The 14,090-nt window shown below is 34.8% G+C and overlaps 3 protein-coding genes, 1 non-coding gene and 1 pseudogene across 4 annotated transcripts; 1 reads left to right on the top strand and 4 right to left on the bottom strand.

The window, feature by feature from the left end:
• Positions 1 to 5,202: 5,202 nt before the first annotated feature.
• On the bottom strand, positions 5,203 to 6,888 carry LOC124846436 (uncharacterized). Its single transcript, XM_047323697.2, has 3 exons — positions 5,841 to 6,888; positions 5,681 to 5,756; positions 5,203 to 5,487 (listed from the first exon to the last, which is right to left on the bottom strand). Exons 1-3 carry the CDS (start codon positions 6,360 to 6,362, stop codon positions 5,363 to 5,365), a joined length of 723 nt encoding a protein of 240 aa, XP_047179653.2. The 5' UTR covers positions 6,363 to 6,888; the 3' UTR covers positions 5,203 to 5,362.
• An 870-nt stretch (positions 6,889 to 7,758) lies between these two features.
• Positions 7,759 to 8,065, bottom strand: LOC148201749 (signal recognition particle RNA). Its single transcript, XR_015785392.1, has one exon.
• Positions 8,066 to 9,204: 1,139 nt separating this feature from the next.
• LOC124846440 (dirigent protein 9 pseudogene) lies at positions 9,205 to 10,055 on the top strand (annotated as a pseudogene).
• Positions 10,056 to 10,870: 815 nt separating this feature from the next.
• On the bottom strand, positions 10,871 to 11,960 carry LOC124846439 (dirigent protein 25-like). Its single transcript, XM_047323698.2, has one exon. The coding sequence runs from the start codon at positions 11,901 to 11,903 to the stop codon at positions 11,013 to 11,015; it is 891 nt and encodes a 296-aa protein (XP_047179654.2). The 5' UTR covers positions 11,904 to 11,960; the 3' UTR covers positions 10,871 to 11,012.
• A 614-nt stretch (positions 11,961 to 12,574) lies between these two features.
• On the bottom strand, positions 12,575 to 14,090 carry LOC124846432 (Tetratricopeptide repeat (TPR)-like superfamily protein). Its single transcript, XM_047323692.2, has one exon. It carries the CDS (start codon positions 14,011 to 14,013, stop codon positions 12,667 to 12,669), a length of 1,347 nt encoding a protein of 448 aa, XP_047179648.1. The 5' UTR covers positions 14,014 to 14,090; the 3' UTR covers positions 12,575 to 12,666.

Consider the following 14,090-nt stretch of genomic DNA (forward strand, 5'->3'; position numbering starts at 1 on the left):
TTATCGAAAATTTTACGTTAACTAAAAATAAAATTAATTTAAAATATATAAATATATATAAATCTTAAGTCAGTTTTATAAGGTTGAATTAAATTTAAAATTTATTTTTTAAATGTAAATGTTAAAGTGTTCATAATTAAAATTATATATTTTTTTATTTATAGACATCTCAATATTTGTTTTCTAGAGATCCAGAACAAGAAACCTTCCAATATTACCATGTGAGTGTCCACTTGTTACCTTCTTTAGAGAAACAAGTCTTTGTAATCTATTTTCTCCATCTCAATCATCCAATTCAGTTAGCGACATTATCTTTATTTTCTTTGACTTATGAAGATTTTGAGCCTACTAACTTAATATTTTTTTATACTTGCAAGTAATTACGCAACCTACGATAAATTCTCCCAAACACTTGTATTAGCTCTTTAACAATGATTTAATAAATCTAATATTAAGATTCAATTTATATAAAAAATTTAAAACTATAAATTTATCAATCTTTTACATTATATATGATGACATTGAACTTATTTTTATTTGATATAAAACTAATGACATTCACACTTAAAATCTAAATGAGACCTAGACTTAAATAAGAATTAACATTACTCTTTATTAATACTTTAAAACAATAAAATAGTAAATATTCAATTTTATATTTTTATATGATGTTCTACTCTGGTTTCTATACCACGTAAATCTTAGAGTCATATAGTTATAATATTAAGAATAAGTAATCTTAAGAATCAGTATTGCAAAAATACAAATGTCACTTTCCTATTATAATTTTCATATTTAAGTAATTTTGAATATGAAAATGATGAAAGGGCATTATGGACATTGATTATGAATTAATTAGTAGAGTATTCTCGTCCACATGAAGCAGTGCACCCTACCATTTTACCCAAAACGTGCATGCAGACAGACAAGTACTCTGTCTGAGAAGAAGAAGGTTGAACAATGTAACACTGCTTGATCTGGAAAGTGCTTCTTTCTCAACGATCAGATTTTTAATTTCGTGATGGAAGTTCATACACCAACACGTATTCCTGTGCTGTACAATAGGGTATCCAATGCCCCAAGACTGCATCAAGTTCGACCACGTAACACCATCATCACATCACATACCCATCATACCAAAAACACATTTCCATCGCAAGTTCATTAAACATTGTTTCTGTCAATGTTTTCGATGTATTATTTGTTTTGAAATTTAAGGAAGGGAGTGTTTATAAAACTGAATTAGATCAAGAAGCAGCTTTCAACCCTCTGAAAAAACAGAAAAAATCACATCCATACAGCTAGCTAGCACTTCCACACACCATCGTTTGAAGTTTCATTTTTTCTATGATTCATTTTGTCCGTACATCGCACATCCTCTTAACTATAAATGCACCTACCGACTTATGATCACACACACAGCTAAAATCTCTCTCAGCTCAACCTTTTCAAATCTAAGAACACACCATAGCTTACCCTTAACGTTTTTGCAGAATCCTTCTGAAATTACAGAGCCAAAATGAACAAAGACCAAAGACCAAAGAAAAGGTGAAGCTTTAAGAATGTTCAGTTATTGGAGATCCAGGAGAATGTCCGGGTCGAGATCCGGCAATGAGAAGGCCTTGGTTGATTCCGAAATCTATTACATACGTGGACTCTCCCGGCGGTGGCAAAAGCTTCTGAAATTGTCTGGTTGGCGGTGAAGTGCGCCGATTTCATCAAAATACCGGCATGACTCCATCAAACAGTTTGCAACACGTTCGGCCAAAATCTGTAGCAACATGTTTCACTAAATTTAGCAGAGCATAGGGTACGTTGATGAATTCAAACATATTTCATGAATACTTCAGTATATTTCTTATTAGTTTTGTATTTTATGTATAAGATTTTTTATTTTTTTTAATTCAATAAAGTTCTTGTTTCTTTTCAAAAAAATCCTTATGTTAAATTGGCCTAACATACACGTGTCAACATCTGAATTATTTCTTATCTTAAAATCCCTTTATTTTTTTTTCTCTTCTATCTTCCTTCACCTCCTTCTTTTCCCTCTACCTCGTATCGTATAGTGTGATCAAATTTAATGTAAGTATATAAAAGTAAATGAGATTACCGGTATTACAAGAATGAAACTTGTTTAAATTTCCTTACGTCATTGATTTGTTTAATTAATTATTAGATAAACAAATCCTACTTAATCTCTTAAATTTAGTAAGTTTAATTAATTTTATTCTCTAAATATAAAATTAATTTTTAATATTGTGATTTGAAAAATAAATAAAGTTTTTGTTTTAGTCCTATCTAAAACCGGTTAAGATGAATACTTTAAAAAAAATAAATTTAAGGTATTTAATAATAAAACTATACAAAATAAAACTAAAGTAGGTTATCACGAAAGTATCTCATTGTTTCAGTTATTCTTTATGGTCTTTCTTTTTTTGCTTTACACACCATCAATTTACTCACTTAGAACCTAATCATAGAAAAATAGAAGCTTCTGATGACTTTTGAAAAAAATTGAAGATGAAAAATAAAATACAATGATACTCATAGACTTTTTGTGTGAAAGATACTTGTTTTATTTATTTTTATATCTATCCATTTTCTACTTAAAGAACAGCAATGCTGATCATTAAGTTTTCACCAACCAGCCACACCTAAATTTTTGCGCATCATTCATGCACCAAAACAACACTAATTCAAATTTTTGAGAAGTTTGCTTAATAACATCATCCTCTTGAGTAATTTCAAAAGTTGAATTGTCTTCTTCGTATGATATTTAAGTAGCTAAATTATTCTTCATCGTATCTAACTTTATATACCAAGTGCTCAAACTCTCATTTCGAGCACAAAAATGTGAAAAAAAATAATAATCATGAACTCAACTTATTTTCACAAAAAAATAAGGGTAGTTTATTGTAAAATAAAATAAAAAAGTTTGAAAAAGATATGATAATATAAGTAATTACAATCCTTATCCATTATTACTATTAATAAAATGTCAAATTCTAAAAATGAATTTGCTTTTTTAAAATACTCTTCATTGAAATAAAAAGAATTTAAAGAAGAAGGTAAAAGAAAAAGAACAGCCACACAATAAGAAAATCCACATAAATTTTAGTGATTTAAAATAATTAATCATGACTAATTTAGATATAAACTTATAAACTAAAAATTATTAATAATTAAAATCATTTCAAAAACCTATAATTGATCTCTAAATTAATAACTAAAATCATTTTTATTATGAATTAGTCACTAATTAGAAATTGATCTCTAATTAGAAAATAAATTTTAAATTTACTTTTATACATATTTCTAATCATTGAAATTCATCATTATTTAAGAATTTCTTTTTAATGAATTTCGATCCTCATAAATTACACTCTTAGTGAATTCAACCTATTAAAAATAAACTGAGTTTAACCTAACTTGTCCCGGTATGCCAATGGGCTAGTCAATCCATTTTTTCCCCTAAATTTAATTCAAAATAGTAAAGAAAAAAGAATTGTGGTACTTTGATATAACAAGACGACAAATTACGTTCATTTGATACAGTTAAACAATAATATTTTAATTATAATTATATTATTTTTTTAATTTAAAATTGTATCATGTGGCCCGAACAGCCACGCAGACACCCCATCACTAAGTCATCCCGAACGGTCCTAGAGAGCAGAAATGTGCTAGTGACTGAACGCAACAAAATCATTGAGCAAGGCTGGAGGACCATAAGTAGAATGTCTGATCCTAGTCAATAATCAGGTTTCCCTACAAAGGTTAAGGTAATAGGTAATTAAGGGTATTGGGTTAAGATTGAGTCATGATTAAGATTTTACTAATCTTAAGCTCATGCCGAAAATTATAAATAAGAGTGAAAGGTAAGAGGTAGTTGTTCGCATTTACTGTACATTTATTACTGTTACATTGAATTCCCGTCAACTGACTTAAGCATAAGAAAACCTTTGGCAGGTACACCTCCAAACAGTGAAGCGACAAAAAAGACTAGAAGAACAGATACCGGACAATCTTTCGGAAAAAATTGCGTAAGTGTTAACGACTTGACATCACATCCAAAACAAAAATCATAATATACATTATTATATTATTAAAAGTAGTGTCATATAAATGTTTATTTTTAATCCGTGTCAAACTACATTTTTTCAAGAAAAAAAATAGTTCACAACAATTAAGTACCTCAACATCATAACAGTATCCATTTTCCGGTTTCTAGCGAAATAAAATGTTCAGAAATAAATAGTTACTTATTAGATGGAAGCATCATAACATGATTTTTTTTCTCAAAAAAGTTGTAAAAAGAGTAAATCAATATGTGTGCCTGCACATGGCTTTTCAACTTCTTATGGTATTTTCTTTTTCCATAGGTCCGAGGTTTAGTCAAACAAATTAAAGCAGAGAAACAGCTCGAAGAGGAAAGTAAAACTAGTGATAAATAGAATTCTGGTGCCACCTTTTGTCTCATGAACTGGTTTGAGAAAGAAGATAAAGCAAAAGGAAGATAGAACACCAGACCACGTCAAATTTGAGAAAGACTAGGCAACCATAAAAGTGAACTATGCTCTCATGATTAGGTTACTTGTAGGGAATGTAGAATGTACAATGTTCACAAAAACAACAAAAGCAAACCGAACACTTCAACAATGGGACCTGCATCATGTCACATTAACCAACTCCAAGTGCTTTCAGAAGCTCAAAAAGAAAACCTTAGAACCATTAGTTTTCCGAAGAGAATGCTTCCAAACAGACCAGGCTGGTCTTGAGTGCTCTCTGCACCCACTGTCTGGCATGCATTACCCTGTTACTTGTGTCCCCAACAAAGTGCATTCCAAGTGCTTGGACAAACGTATACCCATTATTGCTTTTCAAGTGCTTAGCCTCAAGGTTTCTCATATGTCCTTCTCTCGTTATACTGTGAATGAGCTTGTTCAGCTTCAAAATGGTTTGCAATCACACTTATTTTCAATTTCTTTACTTTCTACCAACACATACTTACTTCATTTTTATATACTACTTAACCCCACAAGCAGGAACAAGATAATGTGGGTCTTAGGCGCACGGCTACATTTTAAAGCTATACACGTTACCCTTTTCTTCTTTCAAAAGTTTGCCAGACGTTGTCTCCTAAGCAGGTCTGTGTTTTGATTTAGGCGGAAGAGTAAACATTTGGTCGTGAAACACACCAGATGACCAATTAAGAATTGTCAGTTGTACCACTTCACTCACCACAATGACTAAACAACTAAAGGAAAAATGTTCATTTACAACACTCTTTCGAGTGCTTCACAAGTTATCCAAATTCTAATCATACAAACACGCACACCCCAAAGGTGTATCAGATTCAAGTCTAGAGAGATGGCCAAAGTTGTGCATTCTTCACCTTGGATACACTCGCCAGTACCCCCATTGGTGTCACGTCTCCGATTATCGTCACTTTCTTTGTCTCCATTTCTATGCTGAATGATGTCACTCCTACAAACCCATATAATATTCTCAACAAATCACTCTTTCTTTCATGCAAGATTAGTTTATATAAATGATTATAGTAGCATTACCATAAACATCAAACTTTAATGTTTACAAAGAACATAAAATTCAACTATACCGGAGTAACGATACTGCTATGTAAACTCCAAAACTAAGTATATGGATTAACCGGACTCACCTTCCATTTTTGAAATATGTTTTCTAACTTTTCCTTCGCAGGCCTTGCAATGCAACGACACCCTCAAAACCACGACCTGATAAAGGTTTCAGAAAAAGTGGTAACCGGTGAGTATCATTTTGAGAAAAAAGAAACAAAGGTTGGAAAAGAAAAGAAAAACCTGGTCCTTGGAGCGAGCTGTAGAAGAGGAGCGAAGAGTAGGAGCATGGTTTCTTTTGATAACCATGGGCTTGTCTTCGACATCATGTTGAGAAGGAACCATTTGTGTGAATTTATTAGACTCTGATACCCACTCAATGAATGGCGCGTCAGCAAGGAGATATCTTCTGGATGAACGCTCCGCACTGGCATGAGTATATAGGTCATTAACATCAACAGAACTTTTTCTACGCGTGTCACTGTTACCCTTATCAGCCGAGCTCTTTCTGTGCTTCTCCGACCGAGGCTTAGGAGTTAAGGGCAATTGGGATGAACAAGGTACACAGAGTTGGTTTTTCCTTCCGTCATGGTCGTAGCTTTTGGTCCTTCCACGCGCCGTAGAACGGTGCTGCAGGCTAGAAGTTACAGCTGTGGAAGCTGAGGAAGGACATAGCAAATCAATTCCCTTCATCGTTTTCATGGTTTTTGTGGAGCGAGTAATGAGTATGGTGGTTAATTTGTGGTAGTGGCGAGGTCTAAACATATAAAGTAAAGAAAATATGTTGGAGCAATGGATAAGCAGTAGGTAGTACTAGTAGCTGAAGCTAAGAAAAGGCAAAGACAATAAGGAAAGGAAAATATAGATGATGCATTTGGTCCCACCAAGAAATTATGAGATTAATCTAGATTTTCAAAACTATATTTTACTTTCCTTTATTAATTATTTTCCTTTTTTTCTTTCGGTGGTTGAGTAACTTTGGTATAAGAAATATATTCATATTTGGTGTGGTATGAATAGTAGTGGCTGTCAAATTAAGAAAGTTTGGAGAGAAGAAGACAAACAGAGTATTATTGAGGCATGATTGTTTTTTCAGTGTGTTTTGTGGGCTTGGTTGGTTCGTGTTCTTTGTATACACAGACTTTTCATGGTTTGGAAGCAGTGGTTACAGCTCTTAATTTCATTCAAACAGCTAGATGGTTTGTTGACCTGCAAAACATTAAAGAAAAAGTGATGGTAAAGAGCTTGGTTCGCCAGTTCCCGTCACCTTGTTGCCTCCCCCTCGGGTCACAAGCTGACGTTACCCAACTCAGCGAGCAAAGTTGTCTGTGAGACGATTTATAAAGTTTGGTTTATCGAATATTTTAGACTACGTGGGACTTGCAGACCGCAAAATTAAGTCTTGAGTTGGGAAATGAGGCTTCTTCTTCCTCCCCATCTATTTTCTCCATATCTATGATGCATCTTAATACATTATAACCTTGTAAATATTGAAGGATTTCCAAAAGAACAATACATTCCTCTTAAATGATAAGTTGTAATGATCGTTTGGTGTGTTTTATTTTAAATATTCTTGTCTTTAACTATTATAAATTAACATTTACCATTTTAGTAAATATCTCAGTAAAAAAGCTTGCAAAGAAAAGGTTAGTTAACATATTAATATCATATTTTCACACATTTTTTATATTCATTTAATACTATCTTTTCTAATTTCTTATCTTTATTTAAGTATAAAAATTCATTTTTTTTATTACCATTTCACTTTTGTAATATGTATTGTTTATTGCTTCACACATCCACAAAAATGGTTTTATCAACTATTAGTTTGGGAATCACTACCACTTGGTCAAATGAAACTGTAGTAGGATATAGCTGAGCAACTCCACTTCCCACATCTGATTCAGGAAGGGCAACAACTCCAATAGTTCAATTGTTTAAGCTCACTGCATGCAATCTTTTATCTGCCCTTTATGCAATCCAAACCTTCCTATAAAACTACTACTATAATCTTATTACTACTTCATCCTTCTTCAAAGCAACCAACTGCACCATTATTCAACGCCAAGGTACATATTAATCACAGTTTACAGAAAAGGAAAAATGGCCAAAAAGCTCACCTTCACATATTTTTCCCTCAGACAGCATAACATTAAAAACAAAAAGTGATGGTTCAAGAGATAGGCTCACCAAGCTCAGTGGTGTGGAGATGCAGCATAACATTATCCACAAAAAGTGATGGTTCAAGAGATAGGCTCACCAAGCTCTGTGAAACCAGCCTCACGCTGTGCCCTCCTGTCTAGAAACCAAGAGACCTTTGCCTTCGCAAAGATTCCATAGCTCAACTCTCAACTTGGAGTGGGCAAGCAGCATTATGCATCTACCAATCCAACTCAGTGAAACCTAAACTTTGTTCCATCACCATGATGCCCCCACTCGGGTCACAAGCTGACGTTACACAACTCGGCGAACAGACCTGTCTGTGAGACGTTTATATAGACTGATTTGTCTAATATTCTAGACGATGTGAGACTTGTAGACTGCAAAATTAAGTGTTGAGTTGGAAAGTGAGGCTTCTTCTTCTTCCTCGTTTATTTTCTCCATGTCTATGATGCATCTTAATACTTTATAACCTTGTAAATATGTGAGTTGGAGTGGTATATATTGAAGGATTTCTACATTCCTCTTAAAAGATTAGTTGTATTGAGCGTGTTTTATTTTAAATATTTTTTTTAACTGTTTCGGTTTACGAAGTTGAGGAAAGGTTTTCTATCCAAATGATTTTTTGTTTCTAAATTCCGAAATAGTTCTTGAATTATTCGGTTCGTCCTGGAATTATCTCAGAAAAAATTTGACATTCAAGTAAATTTTTTTAATGATTCTGTAATAAATGAGTCGTGAAAAGTCAGTCCATTATATCAATCTTGATTTTATAATGGATTTTTAATAATTTATTATTTTTATTAATTATCCATTAATTACTTTTATTATCTTATTATTTACCAATTAATACTTTTATCATTTTAATTAAATGTCAATTATTTACGGTTTCTGACCGTCGGTTGCTTCTTTATTATATGATCGATAGTCCTGTTTATGATTAACAGGGGATTATACAGTACATTAACTATTATAAATTAATATTTACCATTTTAGTAAATATCATAGTAAAAAGCTTGCAAAGAAAAGATTAGTTAACATGTTACTATCTAATGATATTTGACACACATACTTTTATGATACTATTTTTACTTTTTTTTAAAATATAAAAAATCATTTTTTTTTATAACCATTTCACCTTTATAGTATATTGAATGTAAATACATGTCACGGTTCATTTGCTGCTTCACACTCCACAAACATGGTTTATCAACTGTCAATTGGGAATCACTACCACTTGGTCAAATGAAACTGTTGTAGGATAGAGCTACTGGGCAACTCCACTTCCCACATCTGATTCAGTAAGGGCAACAACTCCAATAGCTGAATTGTTTAAGCTCACTGCATGCAATCTTTTATCTGCCTTTTATGCAATCCAAATCTTCCTATAAAACTACTACCATAATCTTATTACTACTTCATCCTTCTTCAAAGCAACCAACCCCACCATTATTCAACGCCAAGATACATATTAATCACAGTTTACAGAAAAGGAAAAATGGCCAAAAAGCTCACCTTCACCTATTTTTCCCTCAAAACCATAGCAGTACTTCATCTCTTCGTCTTTGCCATCACCCTAAGGCATGCCAAAACAGATATGGTCGCTGATGCTCAAGCCCCTACAGTATCTTTCTTCATGCATGACATCATTGGTGGATCAGCCCCTTCAGAAAGAATCGTTGCTGGCACCATTGTAGACACTCAGACAGCTAAACTTCCTTTCTCAAAACCCAACAACAGGATCTTCCCCTTTAAAGGTGCCATACCATTAGTTGATACAAGCACTGCCACTAATCCTACACATTCCAGCACCACCATGGTCATAAAAGACATTGACAAAAACAAGGTTGTTATCGATAGGAATCCACAAGGAGCATCACCAGACATGTTTTTGTTCGGAAGAATAACGGTTATTGACGATGAAATTACGCAAGGGCATGAGTTTGGGTCAGAGGTTATTGGTAAAGCACAGGGATTTCATTTGACTAGCTCATTGGATGGAAGTAGCCGAACCATGGCATTTACGGTTGTGTTTGGTGGTGAGGGTGATGATGAGGAGGATGCTGTTAGTTTCTTTGGTGTGCACAGGACAGCTACAAAGGAGTCTCATATTGCTGTAGTTGGAGGAACTGGAAAATATGATAATGCAAAAGGGTATGCCAAAATTGAAACACTGCCTTCACCTCAACAACATACCACAAATGGGTTGGAAACTCTTCTTCAAATTACTGTATACATAGCCTAGATAATAGATTATAGTAATTAGCATGTAAGATTACATATTGTTTGTAGTTAAAGGAGCAAAACCTTTTTTATACATGAATAGAAGTATATTATCAAATGGTTGGATATCCAAATTTTCAAGTGTTCTCAAACGGTTCCCTACTTAAAATTCTACCTTTTAAAATCATTCAAAACAAATATTTTAAGCTCTCTACCCTGCAAGTTCCATGCAGGTAATTTTGATGGTTTGTTCGATGACTAAATGCGATTCCAAATGTGCAGTTTTGAGAAACATTTTTTAGCTTTTAATCTCTTAACCATCAGATGAACTCAAGGAAATTTATTAATTATTCTGCTTTGACTTTTTTGTGTTAAAGATGTGTTTTCTAGACTGTTCTAATTGCATGGTTTCAGTTGATAGGACTTTTTCTTGCTGGGGAACTGGAGAGAGTAGAAATGGTGCCAGAGAGGAGGTAAAGCCTACCAATGAATTCTCAAAATGACTGAACTGCATTGAAGGCCAAACCTCATTTTCAATCGAACACTCTAGGCTAATTCTTCTTTTCCAACTTCTTAAAATGAACATTTATTAAGGAGTGTTTAATTTTACGCATAATTTTTATAACACCTTTTGTAAACTTTTTCTTTCTTTGTGTATTGCACCATTCAGTTTATGTCGCACACCTGTTCTGTTCCTAACCATGAAAAATAGGAAAGATCATGCATTAAATGATAAAATATAACATATTAAACAAATTGAACTGTTGGATAATGATTGTAGTGTTCTGCATATACTTGTGAAATGCAAGAAGAAATCATGATCCTGAGAGGAGTTATCTGATTGACAAAAATAAGAAAGTATTATAATAGATAACCATAGAAATTGTGAATGGAAAATAACATTTAACAGTGTAATTTGTGAACATTGGTTTTTGAAAAGCACAATATGCTCTCACACAGTAAATTCATTACAGGAAATACAGACAAGGTTGCAGTGATTGTAAGTTTAAAAGAAGAATGAGTGAGAGGAGGCTAATAAGCAAGATATGCAGTGAGCTGCAACAGAGTCTCAACTCCATCGGTATTGTGTTGCTGACCGCTAACCGGAAAAGTCTTTATGATGGCATACCCTTCTGCGTTCAGATACTTTCCGGTTCCTCCAATGATGGCGATGTGGGACTCAGAGACTTGCGTTCGATGGACACCAAAGAAGCTGAGACTGTCGACGTAACCATTCTCTTCAAACTTGGCAGTGAAAGCCATTGTCTGGCTTGTTCCATCCACAGAGCTGGCTATATAAAAGCCTTGTGCTTTCCCCACCAAACCTGAACCCAATTCCTGTCCTTCCGTCAGTTCATCATCAAACACAATCATTGTTCCAAACATTATCTTTTGCAGAGTCATTCCTTCTGGGAGCTGATTCGTGTTGGTCACCGAGAAACCAATACCTCCGTTGCCAAAGTTGTTGCCATTGTTGTTGAAGACGTTCCCTGTGGTACCGCCCAGTCCGGTGAGGAAGGGAAGGTTGTTGTTGTTAAGAATTCCGCCATTGTTGTTGTTCTGGGGAAGGCCGCCGTTGAGAGGAAGGTTTGCACCGTTTGGCTTAGCGAATGCCACTTGAGCGTTCAGAGCTGGATTCGTAACAACGCCCGTTACGGCTCGAGCTGAGGGGTTGGAGCCTCCGAGAATGTCGTGCATGAAAAATGAGAGCGTGTGGTGTTGGTCAACGGCGTTTATTGGTGACGGAACAGGGGTTATAGGTACAAGTGGAGGGAGAATGGATGAAACGGGGGACTGGGCAGTGTTTGGTTGTTGTGGTGTTTCTTCTACTTCTTCCAGGATTCGAGTTGAACTAGTGCAAGTGATTGCAAGGAATGTAAGTGCTACCAAAAGCATTGCTTTCAGGGGCATTGTCATGTTCATGCTCGTGGAAAGAGATTTTAGAAAAATGGTTAATTTGATTATATGATAATTAGAGCTACGACGAGAGACACGTATAAATAGGCAATTTAGAGATGCAGGTTCAAACGCCATAATTATATGTATGTGGTGGAGTTGATGTGTGCGGAGTAGTTGATGAGAGCAGCTAGCTCATTCATCTCTTTGAAATTCTCAATGTATTAGTTAAAACAAACAGTGTGCATTATAAATAAACCATTTAGAGAATCTTTTTCATAGGAAATTTAAAGTATTACGAAAATTTGAAGTCTTCATTTAATAATAAAGGAGTAAAACTCTAGCTTTTATTATATAATAGAATTGAAAGCATCCATTAAACCGAATGAGTTTTATGCTTGTTAATTAGGATTATAAATAAATATAGTAATTTATCAACAATTACGAACGGAAGCATCTGCATTAAAGATGGAACATTTTCATCTTTGATAGAGACATCATACACTTTTTTATCCTTAAATGTTATAAACAGATAATTTGTCTCTAATGAGAGAGATTATAATTTTCATCTTTAAATATTTAGAGGCATAATTTTTCTAGACGAAATTGCTTCTCTAAATCAATTATTAAGAAAGGACTTTCTAAAGATGGAAATTAACCTGGGACATCAGTGAAAATAAGACAGAGAAGAAGATAAATGAGAGAAGGAAGCAGTGGAATTCAAATGATATCATGTAAAAAATTGCAAAGATACAGACAATTCGCCCGTATAAAATGCATTATATTAGATTTACGAAGATGTAAGTAGAGTCATAAGCTCAGTGACACCCTTATCCTCACTGCAGGCAAACTTTATTATGGTTTCCCAGCTCACCAAATCAAATTCTAGCTTTCTCTTCTCCATCTGTTCCAAGACAAAGCATGCACCATCAATATTCCCAGATTTCAAAAGGCCAACAACCAGACAATTAAATGTTTCCGATCGTGGACAATGTCTACTTGTTAGCATTGCATTCAAAACACGCAGACCTATCTCAAAATCCCCTATCCGGCACAAACCATCAACCACCATCCTGTATGTAGCTGCATTTGGCTCACATCCACCAATCTGCATCTCAAATAAAACTTTGTAAGCTTCCACTGCTTTGCCTTCCTTGCAAAGATAATTTATCAATATGTTGAAAGTTACAACATCTGGCTTAAGCCGCCTTTTCTTCATCTCAAGGAGCAAAGACTTGACCTCTTCAACCTTTCCTCTCTTCCCAAGATCATTCATCAGTACACCAAAATTCACCGGCTGGGGTTTACACCCACGATACGCCATATCAAACATTAGCTTCTTAGCTTCATCATACTTCTCCAAGGAACACAAACCCTCCATCAACAGAGCATAAGTTACTTCATTTGCGCGTCTACCTTTCTGACCCATGTCCTCAAGCAAGGCCATTGCTTTATCCAAATCACCTTTCCTACACAAAAACCCAATGAGACTATTGTAAGTGACGACGCTCGGCTGCACTCTCTTCTGAAGCATTTCATCAAACACCTCACATGCTTTCCCCCACTCGCCCTTTCTCAACCACCCTTTAGTCATTATATTGAAAGTGACAGTGTTTGGACGAAAACCCATTTCATAGGATCGACCAAAAACATCATTGGCCTCATCGAACCTATCATTGTCTACAAGAACATTGAGAAGAGCGTTGAAGGACTGAATGGTGCGGACACAGTTGAACTGCGGCATTCTGTTGAAGAGTTCAACGGCCTTTTGGGGACCGTAATATTGAAAGAGAGCAATGAAGACGCTTTCTCTGCATTGCATATCGGTGTCTTTCATGTGAGCGAGAATGGTTTCCACGGCGTCGAACATTCTAGAACGAGCTAATTTGTAGAGCAATGCAGCATAGGAAGGGTAATAGTGGCGGAAACCGTGTTCCTTGTAACGGTGAAAGAGAGACAAGGCTTCTTCTGGGTCTTCCACTGTTTTGACTTCGGCGACGAAGGGAATGCGCCTGCGAAACTTTGGACGAGTTGGTCTTTCATTGGGTCGAGGTTTATGGGTGTGGAATTGGGATCCATTGTTAGCATAATGAAGCAATGGATTAGGATTAATCGTTTTTCTTCTCCCACAGATCATTCAAGCAGAAACAATAGTCACAGTGAAGAAATTGAGAATGGAAAGAAGAAGAATAACATTGTTCTAACAATTTCTTC

The sequence above is a fragment of the Vigna umbellata genome, chromosome 3 (genome assembly GCF_029865625.1).
Source record: "Vigna umbellata cultivar VRB3 chromosome 3, Vumbellata_1.0, whole genome shotgun sequence".
Taxonomy (NCBI): Eukaryota; Viridiplantae; Streptophyta; class Magnoliopsida; order Fabales; family Fabaceae; genus Vigna; species Vigna umbellata.

Coding starts and splice junctions, on each gene's coding strand:
- LOC124846436 (XM_047323697.2), bottom strand. CDS start 6,362: ATGTTTAGACCTCGCCACTACCACAAATTAACCACCATACTCATTACT. Junction 5,757..5,840: donor CAGCTCGCTCCAAGGACCAG/GTTTTTCTTTTC, acceptor AACCTTTATCAG/GTCGTGGTTTTGAGGGTGTC. Junction 5,488..5,680: donor ACATATTTCAAAAATGGAAG/GTGAGTCCGGTT, acceptor ATGGGTTTGTAG/GAGTGACATCATTCAGCATA.
- LOC124846439 (XM_047323698.2), bottom strand. CDS start 11,903: ATGAACATGACAATGCCCCTGAAAGCAATGCTTTTGGTAGCACTTACA.
- LOC124846432 (XM_047323692.2), bottom strand. CDS start 14,013: ATGATCTGTGGGAGAAGAAAAACGATTAATCCTAATCCATTGCTTCAT.